The sequence below is a fragment of the Gossypium hirsutum genome, chromosome D12 (assembly GCF_007990345.1).
Source record: "Gossypium hirsutum isolate 1008001.06 chromosome D12, Gossypium_hirsutum_v2.1, whole genome shotgun sequence".
Taxonomy (NCBI): Eukaryota; Viridiplantae; Streptophyta; class Magnoliopsida; order Malvales; family Malvaceae; genus Gossypium; species Gossypium hirsutum.
Genome location: NC_053448.1, coordinates 21,305,723 through 21,329,078, shown reverse-complemented (window position 1 = coordinate 21,329,078; position 23,356 = coordinate 21,305,723). Strand labels below are relative to the sequence as shown.

General features: G+C 34.6%; 1 protein-coding gene and 1 non-coding gene across 2 annotated transcripts; both read right to left on the bottom strand.

Moving 5' to 3' along the window:
• Positions 1–11,150: 11,150 nt before the first annotated feature.
• Positions 11,151–11,257, bottom strand: LOC121224901 (small nucleolar RNA R71). Its single transcript, XR_005922643.1, has one exon. It is a non-coding gene; the product is annotated as a small nucleolar RNA R71 (small nucleolar RNA).
• Positions 11,258–20,953: 9,696 nt separating this feature from the next.
• Positions 20,954–21,762, bottom strand: LOC107942616 (uncharacterized). Its single transcript, XM_016876319.1, has 2 exons — positions 21,399–21,762; positions 20,954–21,012 (listed from the first exon to the last, which is right to left on the bottom strand). The coding sequence occupies exons 1-2, from the start codon at positions 21,760–21,762 to the stop codon at positions 20,954–20,956; spliced, it is 423 nt and encodes a 140-aa protein (XP_016731808.1).
• Between the last annotated feature and the right edge of the window lie 1,594 nt (positions 21,763–23,356).

Genomic DNA, 23,356 nt, shown 5'->3' with positions numbered 1-23,356 from the left:
GATTGAGTGGAATATCGAGAAGAATGAAAAATTTCCAAAATTCCCCTATACTTTGTCATTTCTGCAATTTACCCAAGTAAATTTGTACGTTTAAATAGCGTATTAAATTGTTTTTTAAATGCTATCATCTTACGTTATCATATCATGTCTCGGCGAAAAAATCCAATGACGTATCGACGCCCATCCAATATGAAAAGTGATGGTGACGACCTTCGAATATGAAAAGGCATGGTGACGACCATCGAATATGAAAAGGGACGGTTTCAACCATCGAATATGAAAAGGGATGGTGACAACCATGGAATATTAAAAGGGATGGTTTCGACCATTGAATATGAAAAGGGATGGTGACGACCATTGAATATGAAAAGGGATGGTTTCGACCATCGTTTAGCACACTTTGTGTAAGCTTCGGTAAGGGTTCGATGAAATTCACCTTAATATTATGGAATGGTATGAAGTATGTATATTCATAATTATGGAAAGTTTGAGCTCATATGAATTATGTTTATGAAATCTATCTTATCATGTAATGATATTGTTAAGTTATGTGATTAAGCACTAACATGTGTTGTTGGTGGGGCTTAGGCTTGTGCCAAGTTTATGATTGGATATATCATGCTTAGTCTTAATGAAATACATTGAAATGGTAAGTGAACAATTGGTAATTTGTTTTTGTACATGAAAAGGTGGTATAAATTAAAGTATGTAATTTCTTATGAAATGGTTTAACAGGTAGTTGATTCTAAAAGAGCAATGTTTAATTACACTATCTTGTAGTCATGGTTAATGTTATGCTATTATCTTGTGTTTTATGCATATGAAACAGGTGAGGAAAGGTAATGAAATGGTAAATTCATAGTTGAAATGAAATTTGATGAAAAGGGAATAATGAGTTTGAAAGATGTACTATATCTGAGAGAAATTTATATATGATGTGTATGAATATACTTATATCATGGATAAATACACTAAGTCAGGAATTGATAATGTGGTTTAGGGTTATGATAAGAATTGGGAATAGAATTGAAATTAAGTAAACTAAAAGGTGTATAATCTTATCAATAGGTTGGTGACTATATATTACGTCATATAAAATCCTATCATGTTATGAATAATAAATATATGCGACATTAATTAACTTGCTCATTTGTGAGTTGACGATCATATCAAACTATGAATCTTATGGCATTTGCATAGATTTATTTTTATTCTATAAAGTTTATTATATAAATGGAATATTATGCTTAAAGTTTATCCGAGCTAACTAAGCATTCATTGCTTACGTAGTTATTTTCCTTTACTTTACAGACTATTAGAAGCTCAATCAGGTAGGAAGCTAGTCGGAGATCCATCACACTATCCATTGATTTTATCAGTAGATTTTGATGCTTTAGTCGTGGTTATAATGGCATGTATAAGTGGACAATGTATAATATTTAATTGATGAGTTTGGCATGTATATGTCATTTTGGTTAATGATCATGGCATAAAATGTTGCCTTGGATTTGAGGTACTTAAGATACTATTGATGTCTTATTGGTTGTGGTTAATATGGTTAAATTGATGCATTTTTTGAAATGACCAAAATTTGTATGTGTTAATGTATCGTTAAATGGCCAAAATGGCATGTGATAAATTAATCTGAACGTAGTCAATATATAGTTTACTTTGGAAAGGTTTTGAACTAGATGTGCATGATGTAAATATGGTATATAAATGTCGGTTGTTTGGTGCTATTTGGAAATGGTTGTTTTATGTCATTTAGGTGGTTATGAAGCACGAGAGGAATGTTCCGAATAGTAAGGTTATTTTGATATGGCATGAATCTAATATGGTATGGTTGATATGTATCAATTGTGATATGTTTTGGCATGGAAACAAAATAGTTGATAAATGGTAAATGTGCACATGTTTAGGTTGATTTGATGATCATGTTTGAGGTGCTTTATGACATATTGGTTGTATGGATAAATGACTTATTGAATTTGTCTTAATATGCATGTTTTGGTATGTTTGAAAGCTTGATTGTATATGCACATGTCTTGTAGGTGTGAGCTTGAAATGCGTGAAAGGAATGGCTTGAAATTGGCCTATTTCTTGTCCACACGACCTAAGACAAGGGTGTCTATCTCAACCATGTATGACACATGGCCACGCGACACAGCCATGTGTCCCCTATAGTTTTAAAAGGTTGCATTTTGAGAGTTAAATGACCTGGCACACGGGCGTATGGCTCGGTTGTGTGAACTAAGTTAGAGAGTTACACGGGTACGGACATAGGTTGGGACACGACCGTGTGTCCCTACTTCGAAAGTCCAAAATTGATGAAATTTTTTTATTTGGCATCAAAGATAAAATTAATTAATTAAATTAATTGAAAGAATTGTTCTTTATTTTTATCTTAGCATATCTAAGCATGTAGAATTCTTTTGTTTGCTCTAATGGTTCTTTTAAGATTTTGATTATATTGTTCTGCGTTAGCTCAGTTGTTAATAGTATGTTGTATAATGTTTCTTCTTAGGTATTCACTCAAGTACAATTTCTTTAATTAGCAATAGAGCAGTTCTAGCTATGTTTTACATGGTGCTAATTTTACAGAATTTTGACTATCACCAAGTATCCGAAACTCTAGTTTTGACAAATTGTCTTTCTTTTGGTTATTTTATTAATCTAAGCCATTTGCAACCTAATACTCTAAAAGTGACAGTTGAAGGGTGGCCAATATCAGTGGCATAAAGTACTAAAAACATATTTCATTCATCTTTAACATAGATTATTTATGTTTATTTGAGGTTAATTAAGATATTTAATTTGGACTTGTAAATTTTCCATTTGTAAAAAAGAAAATGATTTTACTTCAAACAAAAACAAGAGATAATTTGTTACCACCTAAATTGATGAACAAGAACTTGATATGATAAATATATACACGTGAATACGATATCGTGTTTGTACAAAATTAATAAAGACCAAAAACTATATATCAAATATGTTCAATTCTAATTCCAATTCCAATTTGAGTTTGAACTTCATTTGGAGCACATAAATTGAGCTTGATGCCAAGTATGAGAACCAAACTCAATTTTATCAAATAAAAAAGCCTAATTAAATTTAGTAAAGCTGATTAAAGCATTTTAATCTTTATCTTGTTTCAAATTTATATTTTAAATGTGAAAGTCAATGAAGCTATCTTTAAGCTTTCAATTCTCGAGGTTTCTATGGACATTGAGATTGAATTTCTAGGCTCGGTTCTATCCCATTGAATAAGTTTAAAGATTTTATTTTGATACAAGAGTTAGTATTATTTTCAAAAGCATATAACTGGTGGTGTACGAAGAGGTCAGGCTTTTGGTCTGCTTTCTCTCTGTACTATTTTCAAAATTTTAATGTTTTAGTATTTTAATATTTAAAACTTAGTAAAAAGTAACTTTGACTAACAAGAAAAATATAATTTAATCTTTTCTTATCCTAGACCAAAAAAATAATTTGAAACATTCACATTTGTTTCAAAACCGCTGGACTAATAATCAATTTATTTGTATCATGCATTCCAAATTTGGTAGCTTTAAGTTTAAACATCCATGACTACACTTAAAACAAAATAATAATTAGTTAAAAAAATCCCCATAAACCTTTTCATGGATGTTTAGTTGATTTTACTTTCCTTTTTAGACATAGTTTCATAAGAAAAAATTAAAACATAATAATCTTAAAGAATCCAATGAAATTAATCTTATTCATTCAACATAAAATAAGGTACTATATATATTAAGCCATAAGCTATACATTTCCACCAACATAGTTATTAGATATAAAGAGATGGAGAAGTTTTCATTCAATTTTTTTTATATTTGTTATCATCTTAATCATTGCAACTCGTTAATTTCTTCTTACGTAACTTTTATAATTCTTTTCGTATGAATATTATAATTTTTTAATCTAATACAAGGGAATTTTGGATGCAGATTTAGAGATGATGGCGGAGGCAAGAGGACCTATCATTTTGTTTAGATGCAACAAGAAGTGTTTGCGCCAAGTGTTCCAACTGTAAATGCATTAATCATTTTTGTATTTTCCTTTTAGGCCCACCTCCATTTCCATAGTATTAGCATCTTCACACTCCTATAGTTGAATTAAATGGTGATATGTATGGTGCAATTTGAAATAAATTATCATGAACTCGATCTAATAAGTAAAAATATTTTTATTATTGCTATTTTAATTTTCTTTTTACCTTTTCCTCTCCTTCCCTCCTTCTCTCTCTAGTAGTATATAGTATGTTACATTTCAAATAAATAAAAAGAATTACAATCTTGTTTTAAGGGAAATAACAATAAGAACAAAAGATAGGAGAAAATTCAAGATACGAAATGAGATGATAATTTTTTTTCTACTTATATCTCCTAAGCTTGTACATGGCTTCAATCTATAAGGCTTCAACAATTATAGGCTAAAAATAATATAAATAGGAATATAAAACCTCTCAGTAAATTGAATGGATATTTTATAAGTTGCAAGTTCCACTGTATTCTTTTTTTGTAGGGACACTTTGTTAAAAATTTACAAACACTCTGCCCTGGATGTCTATCAAAAAAAATCTATGGGTTAAATGTCTCATAGAGGGAAAAAACTGCACAATCTCCCATTATAAGCTACATCATTAAATGTCTCATAGAGGGAAAATTTTACAAAATCCATCTGAACCTTTGCAAAGCCACATAAACAAATAACATGCATATACAATATTCATATCCATCCGAACCTCCATAAATAAATAACATGCACATCTTCACTCTTACACTTCTACCACAACTCATCCCTCCAAGCTTCGTATGCAAACAACAACATTTTAACCATACATAATAGGATAACATTCAAAACATTTTTAACAAGTTTTCACACTTCCACACATTCAAGTAAGCTATTTACTACACAACCAACTAAACAATATGCATGATACAACATCACCAACTGTGATTCACATTGCATGCATTTCATCAATACAACACATTCATGATCACAACATAACATGCATTTTCGTTCCACATATAACAAGAATCAACAGTTTAGTAAAATCTTCATTATAGAGCAATCCTTCATCATCGTTAGCAAACAACAAAATTTACAACAAGAAGAAACTAAAACACCACAATAATGAAACATGACGGACAAAAGTTGCAGATTTGAGTTCAATGACTCACCATCAAATTACCTAGAAATTGTCTCCCTTACCCCTGTTTAGCTTCTCCCCAGACACTCGAGTCTCCTCCTTTTTGGTCAACAGCTAGAGAAATTCACAAATTATCAAGCTAAATCACTAGCTTCAGACAACATGCAGACCCATTTTTTTATACCTCTTTCTATTGCTCACCAAATAGACTAGAGAAGAGAATGGAAAAAGAAAGAAAAGAAAATTAGGAGAACGTGTAGAAAATGAAATTTTGGTTAGAATTCAGCTCTGTAACCGCTTGGTTGGTAAGATTTTAAAATTTAATCTAAGCTCTCTTCAATTAGAATTCCTTATAATTTGGTACCTAAGTCATGTAGTAGGAGAGTTTTAAAAATTCCTAGTAAACTAGAGACTGCGATTTAATATGACTAAACTTGATCCGTAACTCGGGTGTGAAAAATATTGCAAGTTAAGTTGGATAAGTAGGAAAACTGAAGATAGATACAATATTTATTTTAATTATATGAAATTTATTTTTGATTTGTTTTATTAACTTAGTTATTTTTCTTATTTGTAGTGTATGACTCGCAGCAGAGGCGATCTGATCAAGTTCGACCCTAAACCAGAACGTGCATTAAGGTGAGCATAAATAAATCTCATTCCAAGAGAAGATCCATCAGTGGTTGGTCCACCACATGAAAAACCATTGTACAAGGACCAGCCAGAGTAGATAGCACCACTAGTAGAACCAGTTCCATAGATTGAAGAACAAATGGTAGAGCAAAATCACACATTGTGTGACTACACAATCCCAAATCCAAATGTTGTGTGAGGTAGCATGAACAGGTCAACCATAAACACATATAATTTCGTGATCAAGCTGAACATCATACAGATAATCCAGAGTAACCTGTAATTTTACTGCTCAATACATGAGGACTCGAATCAACATTTAAAACTCTTTTTGCAAATGTGTGATACTTTCAAGTTTAATAGGGTCACCAATGACGATATATGTCTTTGGTTGTTCCCATTCTCATTCTGTGATAATGCTTCTGTTTGGTTAGATTCGTAGGCTCCAAGTTTGATTGTCACATGAGAGGAACTTGCAAGAAAATTCTTGGCAAAATTAGTTCCACCAAGTAAGATAGTACAAATTTGGAGAGACATTACCAACTTCTGCCAAATTGAAAGGGAGACTCTTTATTATGAGGCATGAAAGAGGTTCAAATCGCTGTTGTGTAAGTGTCCATACCAGGGACTAGCTGAATGGTGATAGATGTAGATCTTTTATAACAATCTAGATGGAAACTTGAGGTTTGGATTAGATGGGGCATCTATCAGCATGTTCATGTCTAAAGCCTATATGGAAGCTTGTCTGCTCATTGAATATATGGCCATGAACTCATACATGTGGCCAGTTGACAGGCTCATATAAAAAATCCAAGAACCTAGATGGTAAAAGTTGTCTAAGAGGATGATAAATACCAATAGATCCTTGAGAAGATGAGTCATTTAGAGATGGGTTCCAACCGACCATCGATGTCTAAACCATTTCAAATAAGTGGTCAAGGGGATAGTGCAACATGGGGAAACTACTTTAAGAGACAACCTGAAGAGGTCAATTATGTGGGAAATTGGGGAGAAAATCCCCTATTCCAATACTTATAATCCATGTTGGAAGGACCATCCAAATCTCAAATAAGGAGATAACCAAGGAGGTGGCAATACAAATCAGAACCAATAGACTCCTCCCTATCAACCTCCACATATCTATAAACCTCAGAAGTATGAGAGTCATTTTATGAATAACAATCATGCCTCATGTGATCAGCAAATGGATAAAATCAAAGGGGAGATGCAGTCAATGCGTGGTGACCTACGACAAGTGAAGACTCAATGCACTCAAACGAATACGTAGTTGGCTGACATTCGAACCCAACTTAGCCAAACGATGAAGATGATGCAAAAGCAAGTTGGAATGGGCATCCCAAGTAACACTAAGAATAACCCTTGGAGAGATGGAAAGGAGCATGTGAAAGCTATTATGCTCCTTTCAGGTACAATTCTGGAAAACCCGAGTGTTCCATCTCTGAAGGAAGTAAATGAGGAAGAAATAGATAATCCCGTGGATGACTCCCCAAATGATAATGAGACTTGGAAGGTAGAGGAGGAAGTAGTCAAACCTGAGCTAAAGTTGAATGTCGATTCGAGTGGTAAGAGCATACCATTCCCATCGAGGCTCGAGGATAAAAAGAAAAGGGATAAAGCTGAATTTGTAAGTTTCTTAAATTTATTTAAGTCTCTAAATGTAAATTTACCCTATTAGAACTAATTGATAAGTGCACAAAATTTTTAAAAGAAATCATGGATAAGAGTAGGAAACTTAAGAAAGGGGAACCAATTAATATAAATGCCTCATGTAGTGCAATCATAACTAATGATGATCACGAAACTAACTATAAATATAAAAAGGCAAGCGCACCTATAGAACAATAGTATAGCTACGGTGAGTAGAGATATCGTATCTACGAGGACTAAAAGTATTAGTAATTACCGTTTTCTTATTATTTAGCTAACAATTTGGAGTGATGAGTTTTAATCTAAAATTACTAAACTAATTTAACTAAGAATGCAGCAGAGAACGAATCAAGAAAAAATTGAAAGATAACCAATGAGAGAGACAATACTTAGGAAGAATCCACCTAGACTTCTTCTATTATTATGAATTTGTTTTAAACAATTTATTCACTTGGTGTCTTGATCCGTAGAAATCTCTAATTATGCTAATATCTCTTTCGAGAGTAAGAGCAGCTAACTCTAGGTTGATTAATTGAAATCTCTTTCTAATTAAAACCTCTATTATCATATTAACTCGATTTATGGATTCCCCTATTAGATTTGACTCTAATCCGGTAGATTTATGTCGTCCTATTTCTAAGATTGCATACAACTCCACTCAATTATGCTAGATCTACTCTTAAACAGAGACTTTTGCTCTATTTATTAAGCACATTCAACATGAATTAATATCCCAAAAATATTAAAACAAGAAATAAGCACACATAATGTAACACCCTTAACCCCTTTCTGTCACAGATTAGGGTTACGAGCATTACTGTAACAATCTAAACATTTATATTTACTTTCATTCAATATCATTAACATAGCCCAAACCATTAAGACATACATATATCTTCCCTAAACCGAGCCATCAATGCCCTAAAAATACAATAGAAACAAATCAGGACCAATTTGAAATCATTAGAAAGCTTTAAGAAAATTTTACAATTTTTTTTAAAAACAGGGGTCACACGGCCGTGTGCCTCACATGGCTGAGACACACAACCATGTCTCAAGCCATGTAACAATTGAAATAGGGACACACAGCCGTGTCCTAGCCCGTGTCTCTACCCATGTAATTGTAAACGGAAAAATATATAGGAATTTTCCTATGCAATTTATTACCTTATTACTTAAATTCGTTGTTAAAACTAAGTAATCGTTTAATAAATTAACGAAATATGTGAAAATATGAAATTAGGACATAGAAATTATTAAAATGTGATTTTATGGTTTATTATATAGCTTTCATGCAATAAATGGCTTATTTTATATTAATTTGAATATATTATATTTTTTAAGACATAAAGTGGGTCATGCTTCAATAAATTAATAATAAAATATAAAACTATATTTAATAATTCAGTTTAAAATCTGTCATTAATAATTTGGGTTTTAATTAATTGATTAAATTGGATAAATTTTATTATTTGGTCCTTTAACTTGGTGATTTATTCTATATAAGTCTAATAGTTTTGCTGGATTACAAAACCGTCCAAATTGGAGACCAAGTCAACCCAAAATTCGGCTACACATGGCTATCCATTTAAACCATTCTTTGGTTTAATTACACAAGGTCCTTGTAGTATTGAAGAAATTAGAGATTTGCACAAAGATTTATGATTGGCCGAGTCTCAGTCTTGAGTTGTGTGGCATCAAAATTTGCTTAAAAATCAAGCAACAAATCAAGTCAAAAGCCACTAAGCATGGCTGGCCACAATTTCAGGAGATATGAAGAGGCTAACATCCAGTATTTTTAGCAAAATATCCCCCTCTCCTCACCTAAAAATAAGACCTTCTCATTCCTTCATTCACCATCCCTCAAGCATCCTTCAATCATTCCTCATCCATTCTTATCATTCATCATTCTCTCTTTTCTCCAAATTCTCTTAGCCTTTTCCATTCCCACGCCTAGCATCATCTCTTTATAGAGATTTTAGCAATTAAGCCTCTTAAAGAACCCTTGGTCGGCATCCTTGGAGAGCCATCAGCAAAGGAGCAAAGCAAAGGAACAAAGGAACCTCGTCAGTCTGAGTCTTAGGTGACAACCACTCTAAATTGGGTTTAATCTTCCTTTTCTTTAATTTAATATAAAGATGTTTTCTATGTGTTCTTTGTTCTTGTTTACAACAATGTTAGCTTAATTTTATTTAAGCTAGGATGATTTCTTTGATTAAATAATATTTATTTGATTCATGCTTATAATGTTTGTGCCTCAATCGATCATGTTTTCAATTAAAATCAAGTCTGTATTTCATTCATACGTGATTGAAATGCACTTGAATTAGCTGAGTGATCCTGATCAGACGACGGCTAATGGACACATAATTGAAATGTGCATGCTCAATTTATATCTTGACCTGATTAAATTCAAAGGTTGCATAACAACTCTGGCCAAGCTCTGTTACCTGCATAGTTTTTAGATTTGTGTGATTAAATTGTTTCAACCCTGACACGTCCCTGTTACCTCACATGAATGTTAAGAAACCCTTAGTAAATAAGGATCGGTAAAATGCGTATTTACTAAGTAAAGGATTTTAGAAGGACCTAATGTGGTTTCGAAACTCATGGAAGATCGAGTTGCCATGGAATGTTTTTCTGAATGTTATTAAGCACGTTGATGATAGATTGAGTTTGATTAAAGTAATTATCATTGTTTATTTATGTTATAATTGTTGCAAATTGTGTTTAATTTTATGAAAATCTATTTCATTCATATAGTTTGCATACTTAGAATAATTTGCATTAGGGATCATTGCATTTAGTTTGATATATTTTAATCACCACTTCTCAACTACATTCCGTTTTTATTTATCGAATTGTTAATATAATTTTACAAATTAAGTGACTTCGCACAAATACAATCCCTATGGAGACGATAACTCGATACTTACTTATTACTTGATAACGACTGTGTACACTTGCACAAACCTACACTTTACAAGTTTTTGGCGCCGTTGTTGGGGATTGTCAACTGTAGCCATAGTCATTTTTTTCGTGAAATTATTTATTTTCAATTTGATTTATTTCTAACATTACTAACTTATTCTTTTTAATTGTTGTCATTTTCTTTTCAGGTGTTTATGAGCATAGATCGAATTATTGATTTACTCCCTATAGACCTTAAAATTGAGCGAACTTTCAGAGAAGGAAGACGTGAACGAACAACTCAAAGACAAGTCGAGATGGACCTTGGAAATCAGAATCAAGACCAAGGTAATGAAGTCGATCATGTACGAAATCCTATCCTCATTGCCGATGATAGGGATCCATACATCAGACATATGGTGTGCCACTTTTCAGTGTGTTAAACCCAGGAATTAGAAGGCCAGATATTGAGGCAGCCTAGTTTGAATTGAAACCAGTGATGTTTCAAATGCTACAAACGGTGGGCCAATTTAGTGGTATGCCCACGGAAGATCCATATCTCCACCTTTGATTGTTTATGGAGGTGGGTGATTCATTCAAGATAGTCGGTGTGACTGAAGACGCAGTGAGGTTAAAGTTGTTTCCGTCCTCGTTGCGAGATCGAGCACGAGCATGGATCAATTCATTGCCACCAAGTTCCATATCTACATGGCAAGAATTAGCAAAGAGATTTTTGGTTTAGTATTTCCCACCTAGCAAAAACGCTAAGTTAAGGAATGAGATCACAACTTTCCAATAATTGGATGATGAGTCTTTGTATGAGGCTTGGGAGTGATTAAAGGAGTTACTTCGTAAGTGTCCTCATCATGGGATTCCTCATTGTATCTAGTTGGAGACATTCTATAATTTCCTTAATGCACGTACAAGATTGATGGTTGATGTTTTCGTGAATGGTGTAATTTTGTCTAAGTCTTATAATAAGGCTTATGAGATCATCGAGAGGATCACTAGTAATAACTATCAATGGTCAACAAATCGAACAACTTCAGGAAGACGTGTAGCCGAAGTTCATAAAGTTTATGCCCTCACTTCGTTATCAGCTCAAGTATCGTCTATTTCCTCTATGATAAAACAGTTAACTGCTAATAGTACTAATAATTCTACAGTTCAGCCACCAAGTTCGTTTGAAGTAGTTTTCTGTGTGTACTGTGGGGAAGGTCATTCTTCTGAGAATTGTCCATCAAATCTTGAGTTAGTGTACTATGTGGGGAACCAATATCAAAATAGGAGAGGACAAGGACCCCAATCCAACTCCTACAATCCTTCATGGCGTAATCATCCTAACTTTTCTTGGACGAAAGAAGGAAATGGACCGAACAAGAACTTATTGCAGCAAAGACCCAACCAATCTCAAGGGTTTAATCATCAAGCTCCAAAACCACCTCAAGCTGAGGCATCAAATAGTTTGGAGAACTTGTTGAAAGCGTACATGGAAAAGAATGACGCTTTGATCCAAAGCCAAGCAGCAACATTGAAAATTTTGGAAAACCAAATGGGTTAGTTAGCTACAGAGCTACATAATAGACCGCAAGGAACCTTACTGAGCAATACTGAGAATCCAAGAAATTTTGGTAAAGAACATATCAAGGCAGTGGCATTGCAAAGTGGTAAAATTCTAGAACCCCGATTGATTGATGTCGAAGATAAGCCTGTTGAGAAGAATCAACTAACTGTTGAAGTTCCTACACCAAAGGAATCGGAATCTGCAAAGTCTGACAAGGTAAACCCTGACTTAGTGAATTTAGATATTTTAACATGTTCTTTGGATGCAGATTTACCTACTTAGAAAAGTTGTTCGGTTCAACTGAAAGTTCCATCACCTCTATATCCACAAAGATTACAGCAAAACAAGCAGAAATAGGAGCTACAATTCAAGAAGTTTTTGGATATTTTGGAGCAGTTACACTTCAATATTATGTTGGTGGAGGATTTAGAACAAATGTCGAATTATGTGAAGTTTATGAAGGATATACTGTCCAAGAAGAAATGACTGGGTGAGTATAAGACTGATGCATTGACAAAAGAGTGCAGTGTGTTCCTACAAAACAAATTGCCACCAAAATTGAAAGACCTAGGAAGCTTTACTATACCCTGTAACATTGGTGAATCTTACTATGGTAAAGCTTTGTGTGACTTAGGAGTGAGTATCAACTAGATGCCTAAGTGTATTTTCAAGATGTTAGGGATAGGTGAAGTAAGACCTACAACTGTGACGCTTCAGCTAGTGGATCGATCTTTAGCATATCTCGAAGGAAAGATCAAGGATGTTTTGGTAAGAGTCGATCATCCTTGGGTGACCTTTCTTAGCCACGGAAAGAATGTTAATTGATGTGCAGAAAGGAGAACTCACCATGTGAGTTCAAAATGATCAGGTAACCTTTAACATTCTTAAAGCGATGAAATTACCCGATCCGGTAGAGGAGTGTTCAGTTATGGAAGAGATAGAAACCTTGGTTTCTATGGAAAGCAATTTTGAATAAGATCCATTGGAGAAAGCCTTAGAGCTTGACCCTCTGGAGGATGAAGAAGGTGAAGAAAACATGGCTTTGATGGAAGCTAATTCGGGAAATTTTATTCAGTTCACTTGGTTTGAATTGTTGGAGTTAGAAGTCAGAGAATTTGTGCAACCCAAGTTGTCAATTGAAGAACCACCTAAACTTGAACTAAAGGTACTTTCTTCCCATTTGAAATACGTTTATTTAGGTGATTGTTCTACTTTACCTGTGATTATTTCAGCGAAACTGACGAAAGATCAAGAGGAGCAAGTAATTGATGTTCTAAAGAAATTTAAGAAAGCAATTGGTTGGACCATAACTGATATTCGAAGTATAAGCCCTTCTTTTTGCATGTATAAAATCATTTTAGAAGAAGGTGAAAGAGCTCGAATTGATGGGTAAGGAGGCTCAATCCTATTATGAAAGAAGTTGTGAGAAAGGAAGTGATCAAATGGTTAAAGGCAAGAATCATCTATCCTATTTCAGACAATTTGTGGGTAAGTCTGGTGCAGTGTGTGCAACAATTGTTGAAAATGAGCGTAACGAGTTAATTCCAACAAGAATTGTTACCGATTGGAGAATCTGTATTGATTACAGAAAGTTGAACAAAGCCACTCGGAAGGACCATTTTTCATTGCCTTTTATGGATCAGATGGTAGATCGACTGGCAGGTAATGAATGATATTGTCTTTTAGATGGCTATTGAGGATATAACAAAATAGTTGTAGCCCTAGAGGATCAACATAAAATAACCTTTACTTGTCTATACGGTACGTTTGCTTTTAGGCGAATGCCTTTGGGTTTATGCAATGCACCTGCAACTTTTCAACGATGCATGATGGCAATATTTACTAATATGGTTGAAAATTTTGTTGAGGGTTTCATGGATGATTTTTTCTGTTTTTGGTAACATTTATGATATTCATTTGAGTAATTTGGCTAAGGTACTGAAGAGATACAAAAAGACAAATTTTGTCCTTAATTGGAAAAAATGCCATTTTATGGTCAAGGAAGGGATTGTCTTAGGTCATAAGATCTCAAGAAAAGGAATTGAAGTCGATAAAGCAAAGGTGGAAGTAATTGAAAGATTATCAGCCCCAATGAATGTGAAAGGAGTCAGAAGTTTCTTAGGCCTTGCCGATATTTATCGAAGGTTTATAAAAGATTTCTTGAAAATTTTTAAACCGTTGTGTTTGTTGATAGAGAAAGATACAGTGTTTGATTTCAACAAAGCATGTTTGGAAGCTTTTGAAGAGTTAAAGAAGCGGTTAATCTCAGCCCCAATAATCATTACACCTGATTGGAACTCACCTTTTGAGTTGATGTACCATGCAAGTGACTATGCCATTAAAACTGTGATGGGTCAAAGAAGAAATAAAGTGTTTCACCCTATTTACTATGCAAGTAGAACTTTGACGGGAGCCCAACGCAATTATACGGTAATCGAAAAGGAACTCTTCGCTATAGTTTTTGCTTTTGACAAATTCCGCTCATATCTTATAGGTACCAAAGTTATAGTATTTACTGACCATGCGGCCATTAAATACTTGCTCACGAAGAAAGATGCAAAACTAAGGCTAATTCGTTGGATACTTTTACTCCAAGAATTTGACCTTGATATCCAAGACAGAAAAGGTGTTGAAAATCAAATAGCTGATCATCTATCGAGGTTGGAGTTAGATGAGGTAACTCAGTCATGCGTGCCTATCAAGGAGAATTTCCCAGATGAACACTTATTTGAGGTAAATTGAATTCATGAAATACCCTGGTTTGCTGATTTTTCCAATTATCTTGCATATGAAATAATTCCTTAAGAAATGACATACCAACAAAGGAAAAATTCCTTCATGATAGTCAATATTATCTTTGGGATGATCCGTTTTTGTTTAAACAATGTGCAGATAATATAATCCGAAAGTGTTTAGCTGAAAGCGAGATTGCTGAGATCTTGTATCACTGCCATTCATCTCCAAGTAGGGACACTTTGGTGGTTCACGTACTACAACAAAGATTTTGCAAGTAGGTTTCTTTTGGCCTACACTATTTTAAGATACCTATGCTTATGTGAAGAACTGTGATAAATGCCAAAGGACTAGAAATATATCAAGGAGGAATGAGATGCCCTTGACAAACATTTTGGAGATTGAATTGTTCGACATATGGGGCATTGACTTCTTAGGCCTGTTTCCTTCTTCGTATGGGAACAAATACATCTTAGTTGCTGTGGACTATGTATCCAAGTGGCTTGAAGATGAAGCATACCCTACAGATGATGCTAAGGTAGTCATGCGATTCCTACATAAGCATGTGTGTACACGATTTGGGACACTAAGAGCTATTATTAGTGATGAAGGTTCTCACTTTGTGAACAAATGGCTTAAGTGGTTGCTTGACAGATATGATGTGAAGCACAAGATTGCGACTGCCTATCACCTCCAATCTAATGGGCAAGTTTAAAGAGTGAATCGTGAAATCAAAGGTATCCTTGAAAAGGTAGTATGCCCTATCGTGAAATCAAATGTATCCTTGAAAAGGTAGTACACCCTAGTAGAAAAGATTGGTCTCGAAGGCTCGATGATGAATTATGGGCCTATCAAACAGCATTTAAGACTCCGTCAGGAATGACTCCTTATCGGTTAGTCTTTGGAAAGACATGTCATTTGCCATTAAAGTTGGTGAATAAAGCTCACTGGGCTTTGAAGCTGTTGAACTTTGATCTTAAGCAAGCTGGTGAGAGAAGATGTTATTGTCGAAACCACTCTTTGAGAAACAAAAAATTAGTCTCGACTTAAAAATGAAAATTGGAGTCGCCACCGATCCTTTATTAAGGTGTGATTGAATCACCTTAAAAACGATTTTGGTCTACTAGTTTTAGTAAGAAAATGGGCTCGGGAGTCGGTACCGAATTGAATAACTAATGTCTTAAAGTCAAATGTCAAAAATTTAAAAAGGTTAAAAACAATTCCTCTTTTTATTAATGCCATATTTTTTTAAGACAATACTTGGATAGACTTGGATATAAAAAAGGTCTTCTCATCTCGACACACAAAATGTTATATCCCGTAAGTTAGGATGTAACACTTGAATTCCCGAGCATAAGCTAACCTTTTAAAAATCTTTATTGAAACGTGATATATTTAAAAAATTTAAAATGTTTAGCCGTTTTAGTTCGACGAGAGTACCGAAACCCTGTAAGTTAGGGCACCGATCCTCGAAGTTCCAGAAACGACATGCAAGTTTGCCTTTATTAAGAAAAACCTTGTCTCGAGATATCGAAATGTTATATCCAATGAGTTAGGACGCAATGTTTCAAATTATCAAGATAAGTTTTGATTTGAAATTTTTTTACGTTTGTTAAAAAAAAAGATACTCGATTACTTAAATTCAACAAGGAAAATTGAAGCCTAGTAAGTTAGGGCACAGTCTTCTCGTGAATCATGGATACCGAGTATTTTGAAAATTTATGGACAAGACGGTTTCAATAGTTAAAACAAATGCAACCATTTGAATGAAATAAAATTCGAATGAATGATAATGTATAACACGAAGTGAGAATTAGCAAGCTAAAATGTACGCTAATGAACGGAAAACATTCACTTAAGTACCAGCAATACAAAACCCATGAGTATCATATTTTCATATCACATATTATCCAACTACTAACATTAGTATTGGAAAGCTAAATGAATTGAAAGTTAATTAAAGAAACACCAAATAAAATAAAGTAAAAAATAGAATGGAAGATAGAACATTTGAAATCATCAATGTACAAGTAATAAATTATGTGTATAAAAGAAAATTTTAAGATAAATAATATACATGAAAACTTAAAAATAAAGATAAACATGAATTTTAAATTAAATGTTGCATAAGAAGAAAATCAAATAAGTAGTATACAAAAGAATATATATTAGTCTAAATAAGTAATATATATATGAAATGAAAATCTTAATATATATAGTAATATATGCAAAAAATTGAAATAAACCAAGTATATAATAAAATAAGGTTTTAAGGTATAAATCATATGTATAGAAATAAGAAATAATTTAATATGAATTATATATGTCTATATAAAATAGTATTATATAAAAATATTTTTTCATAAATCTTTAAAACGTAGAAAATCTAAAAAGTGAATAAAAATCATTAAAACATATATATTATAAAGAATGTATACAAATTATCTGGAATTTACATATAGATAACAAATAAAATAAATTCAAATAATATTAATGATATTATATTATAAAAAGATAATAACATATGAAATTTTAAAAGAAACTTAAATCAATAATACATATAGAGTGAAATAATGTATATATATAATAGGTAAATATATAAGCAAATAACATTATTAGTAATAGTAATAATAATAATACTAATAATAATGAAAGTAGTAATAATAATAAATAATAGTACAAATAATAATAATAGTATTAATAATAATAATGATAGCGATAATTATAAGAGTACAAAAAGAACAGGACTAGTTTGAAATCCAGACAGAAATTTAAGAACAAATTCGAAATAAACATAAAGATGCGAACCCTATTGAACACGCGCATAATAGAGAGGGGTCAAAAGGGAAATTAATCCTTGCCCTCCTAAACGCTGCGTTCCAATAGGCGTCGAAGTGAAATCAGCAGAAAATTGTTTGGCCAAAATTAAAGTAACAAAAAACTAGATTGAACTACAGCACAAAAGCAAAAGGACTTGGCGCGCAAATATCCCTCCCCATGCCAAAAAGCGCGAATCTAGCTGCATTTGGGTCGGGTCATCGAGTCGCACCTCTAAACGGTGTCGTATTTGGTCCCAGTGAAACAGACCCAAACGACGTCATTTTATGAACATTATAAAGCCCTAAAAAAAACTCAAACATTACATTAATTCCCCCACCACCACGCGAAGAAAAAAACCCTAGGAGCCCACCCCAAATGTTGCGCCGTTCTTGCGCCCTTGATCTCCACCGAGGCTCCGATTATGACGGATAAGGTTGGAGATTTGGCGGTCCTGACAACAAGATATGTACTCTTCTTTTTCTTTCTTTTTTGTTGTTTCGCAAAAAGAAAAGGAACAGAAATCAAAAGCAATGAAAAAAAGAGGGAAAAAATGAAAAATAGTCGAAATTAGTTTTCATCTTCAAAATTGTTAAGTCATTTTCTTTTTCTCAATGCGTGTAAACATTATAAAGGCTCTCTGGCTAATTTTTATAGCTGGATCTTTCAAAAAAAACGAAAACAAAAATAAAAATCAAGAAAAATACAACATTTTCTCTCTTTGCTGCGCTATTTTTTGTCCCATTTGTAGGTACAGCATACGAAGGCAGTGGACGTGGCGAGTATGGAGGCGCACGTGAGGGCAAAGGCTTGGCACGCGCGGAGGAGGGTTTGGCTGCTGCGGCGCTGGGAGCCGAATGTTGCTAGGGTTTCTTGCTTCTGTTTTGTGTTTTGGGCTCATTGGGCTAGAGTTTTTTAGGCTAGTGGGCTAGGTTAAATTTAGGTTTTGGGCTTGGGTTAATTGGTTTTGGTTATAATTTTGGGTTTCTGTTAACTGTTTAATGGACTTATTTATGTAAATGGACTTTTAATTTTTTTTTGTTTTTATATTGGTTTTATTTATTTACATGGGTCCGGGCAAATTGGGCTATTACAGCTACCCCTCTTTGCTCGTTGTCGTGTAATAGGAATAGAACAAAGACTAAAAGCTCAATTGTGCCTAGTCTTGCCGAGCCTCAACTTCTTCGGTGCTTCTCTTCTTCAAGTAGCCTCGTTCTAACCCACTGCATCTTCAGGGGTATAGAAACTGGTGCTTCAATCCACTCCACTGCGACATCAGGGAAATAGGATTTATAACTTGTAGTTTCTCAACAGAATCTGCTATTTTTGGTCTGCTCCATTGCAACCTCAATGAGATAAGACTTGTAGCTTCAATTGGTTTCACTGTAATTTCAAGGAAATAAGGTATGATGCGATTGTTCTACCACAACTTTAGAGAGGTAAGATCCATCATTTTAATCTGCTCCGCTGCAACTTCAGAGAGATAGGATTTATAACTTCAATCTGCTCTATTGCAACTTCAAGGAGATAAGATTAGTTTATTCAGTCTGCTCCGCTGCATATTCAGGGAGATAAGACCTGATGCGATCTACTCTATTGCAACTTCAGAGAGATAAGATCAATCATTTTAATCTGCTCCATGCAACTTCAAAGAGATAGGATTGGTTTCTTCTGTCTGCTCCACTGCAACTTCAGGGAGATAAGATTGGTTTATTCAGTCTGCTTCGCTGCCTGTTCAAGGAGATAAGGCCTGATGCGATCTACTCTATTACAACTTCAGAGAGATAAGATTCATCATTTTAATCTGCTCCACTGCCACTTCAGGGAAATAGGATTGGTTTCTTCTGTCTGCTCCACTGCAACTTCAGGGAGATAAGTCTTGTAACTTTAATCCACTCTACTACAACTTCAGGAAAATAGGATTATTGGCTTTAATCTGATCTCTAGGGATCATGATATGCAGAATCCCCTTCATGGGCCTATTTTATGGCTAGTGATTAGGATGTTATGATCGGAATGAATCAAAAAATATCCTAACTAAATGTGTATGCATGAATGCAAAATGTCATGAAAATGATCCCCTAATGTTTGAGTTGTCATTGTCCAATGTTCATTAAGATTTCGTCACTGATGTGTTATAGAGTTGACTTGCTCGGGTGGTGCCTTCGACAAAAACCCAAAGAAACACTTAATCAGTTTGCCTCACTGTAACCTCAAGGTTCAACTGTTCTTCTGGAACCTGAGTTTTGGGCTATCCTTCTTTTTTCATATTTTTCATTTACACCATTCCTGGTATGCCGTGACCATATGTTTATGCAGGAGTATAAAAATTTTCAAGAATAAATTCTTCTTATTGCCTGACGATTGAAACTTTATCACCGGCACGATATGCTGTCATTTTGTTCAATCAATGTTTTCATAACAAAATCTGAAAGGATAATCTTAATTTGGACTTTTCCTACTTAGATATTTCAAACTTTAAACCTGGTGCATTCTAAACAATAGTCCTGTTTTAGGTTCTTGTATTATTTAGAAACTTCTAGAGTAATATGCTAAACTTCCTTCGTGAAAGTATTATTAGTCCATTAATTATTAGTCCAATTCAACATGCTTGTGAAAAGGGATCATAATAATGGATAAAATTGATTTGATTTGATTTGGGAGCATGGCTCAAAATGAATAAATTATCAGTAATAGTAAGAATAACAAAGGAATTGATTGGAAACATGTATCTTGAGAAAAAGAATTAAGTATTTCGGGAACAACAAATTCAATATAAATAGTATGAAGACTAGGTGCCCCAGATATCGTAGCTTGAACATCTCTGTACAAACTTTTTAAAGAATATTCTGAGTTTGACATGTGTTTAGGAGATCTACAGTACTTTGTCGATGCCCCAAGATGTAGCCTACCCTTTCCTGTTGATTCAGGTATACAAGATCGCCACATGCCCCAATCTAACCGAAAATTGAGCTACTCTGATCACCTCATGCCCCATTCTGATCATCATTTGAACCGCCCTCTTCAGGTTTTCAACTTAAATCCCCTTTGGTCTCAAGGCACCCTTTGCGGGTTTTCACCTTAGCCTCTCCTTTTATTTTCGAAGATTCAAAGCGCCCTTTGTGGGTTTTCGCTTTGGTCCCTTTTTTTCTTCTGGTGAAGTATTTCTTGACTGAATTCGAGTTTACAGGATTTGACAGGCTTTTACCATCCATCTCGCTCAAGATTAAAGCTCCTCCAGAAAAGGCCTTCTTTACAACATAAGGTTCTTCCCAATTTGGCATCCATGTCCCTCTAAAATCCTTTCGTAGAGGAAGGATCTTTTTCAACACCAGGTCCCCCTCATGAAATTCTCTGGAACGAATCTTTTTGTTATAGGCTCGCATCATTCATATCTGGTACAACTGATCATATCAAGATTTGATCCATTCAGCCTCATCTAACTTTAGTTCAACTCACACCCAGAGATAAGGGATCTCAACTTCAATGGGTAAGACTGCCTCCATCCCGTAAACTAGAGAAAAAGGTGTTGCCCCAGTAGAAGTCCTAATAGATGTTTGATAGGCAAGGAGAGCGAATGGTAATTTCTCATGCTAGTCCTAATAGTCCTAATAGATGTTCGATAGACAAGTAGCTTCCACCCATTTAGTGAAATAATCAATAACCACAGAGATGAAACGATGCCTATTAGAAGCATTTGGTGACATTGGCCCGATGACATCCATACCCCACATGGAGAAAGGCCATGGAGAAGTCATAATGTGAAGAGGTGAAGGAGATGCATGTATTTTGTCCCCATAAATTTGGCATTTATGGCACTTCTTGGCATAATTGATGCAATCTCCTTCCATGGTGAACTAATAGTACCCAAATCTCATGATCTATCGGCCATTGTGAAACCATTGGCGTGCGTTCTGCAGATACGCTCATGGACTTCTTCCCAAATTTTCTTGGCCTTCACAGCATCGACACATCTCAATAGTACTTGATCCTTTCCCCTCTTATATAAAATCTCTCCATCTAATACGTAGTTAATGGCGAGCCTCCTCAATATCCTCTTATCATTCTCTGTTGCTTGATCAGGGTACTCACGATTCTTCACATATTGCAGTATATCTTGGTACCAAGGATGGTCATCATTTTCTTCTTCCTCAATACTGTAGCAATGAGCCGGGTCCTCATAAATGCTGATTTGAATAGGCTTCATGTCTTCTAGTTTGTTCACTTGGAGCACAGAGGCTAAGGTAGCCAAAGCATCAGCCATCTGATTTTCTTCCCGTGGGAGATAACAAAAAGTGATACTATCAAACTCCTCGATCAACTCCAGAGCCAATCTCCGATAACAGATTAATTTTGGGTCTCTCATTTCCCATTCCCCTTTGAGTTGGTATATCACCAATGATGAGTCTTCGTATACCTCTAGTATCTTAATTTTTCGCTCCATGGCTGCCCGGATACCCATGATGCAAGCTTCATATTAAGCCATGTTATTGGTGCAATCAAAATCCAATTTACTTTTAAAAGGATAATGGTCTCCATTAGGGGATACAAGGATTGCCCCAATCCTATTACCTACAGCATTCGAAGCTTCGTCGAAGGTTAGCCTCCAAGGATGATTTTCTTGAGAATCCTCTTCAGCAATTGCCACGTACATCAAGTCTTCATTCGCGAAATCAAAATTCAGAGTTTCATAGTCTTCTAGAGCTCTACTGGCCAAAAAGTCTACTATTGCACTCCCTTTGAAAGTCTTTTGATTTACATATAATATATCAAACTCGGAGAGTAAAATCTGCCATCTAGTCATCCTCCCTTTCAACACAGTTGACTCCATCATATACTTTAAAGGGTCTAACTTTGAAATTAGCCAATTTGTATGGTAAAGCATGTATTGTCTCAATCTCAGTGTCGTCCAGATCAGGGCACAACGTAATTTTTCAATGGGCGAATATCTCATTTCACAGTTAGTAAATTTCTTACTGAGATAGTATATCGCCTTCTCCTTCTTCCCCGTCTCATCATGTTGACCTAGCACACATCCCATGGAGTGATCAAACACCGCTAAATACAAGATCCGTGGTTTATCCAGACAAGGTGGTGACAGTACTGAGGTACTAAACAAATACTGGTTTACTTTGTCAAAAGCTTTCTGACATTCTTCCTCCCATACACCTGAGTTATGCTTCTTAAGGAGACGAAATATAGGATCACACTTCTCAGTTAGTTGTGAGATGAACCATGTTATGTAATTTACTCACCCTAGAAATCCCCTAACTTCTTTTTGAGTACGCGGGGGAGGCAATTCTTGAATAGCTTTGACTTTATCTGGATCAATTTCATTCCCTTTTTCACTGACTACAAACCCTAGAAGCTTTCTTGATCTAGCCCCAAAGATACATTTGGCTGGATTGAGTTTGAGTTGGAACTTTCTTAACCTTAAGAACAACTTTCTCAGGACTTGCACGTGTTCTTTTTCTATTTGGGATTTTGTAATCATATCGTCAACATATACTTCAATTTCTTTATGCATCATATCGTGCATTACTTTATAATAGAAAGTTCCCCATAAGGTTATGAAAGTGGTTTTCCTCATATCTTCAAAATGCATCTGAATTTGGTTATACCCTAAGAAACCGTCCATGAAGGAAAATAGTTAGTGTCCTGCCGTGTTATCCACCAGGGTGTCGATGTGAGGCAAGGGAAAATTATCTTTCGGGCTAGCCCTATTCAAATCTCTGTAATCTACACACATTCGTACCTTCCCATCTTTCCTAGGGATGGGTACGATATTGGCCACCCATTCTGAGTATTTGACTACTCGTAGGAACCCAACATCGAACTACTTTTGAACTTCCTCCTTT

Excerpts from the sequence above, each read along its gene's own strand:
- LOC107942616 (XM_016876319.1), bottom strand. The coding sequence starts at position 21,762 with ATGGCTGATGCTTTGGCTACCTTAGCCTCTGTGCTCCAAGTGAACAAA. Across the intron at positions 21,013-21,398 it reads CTGCAGAACGCACGCCAATG|TTTACGGGATGGAGGCAGTC; the intron begins GTTTCACAATGG and ends CTTTTTCTCTAG.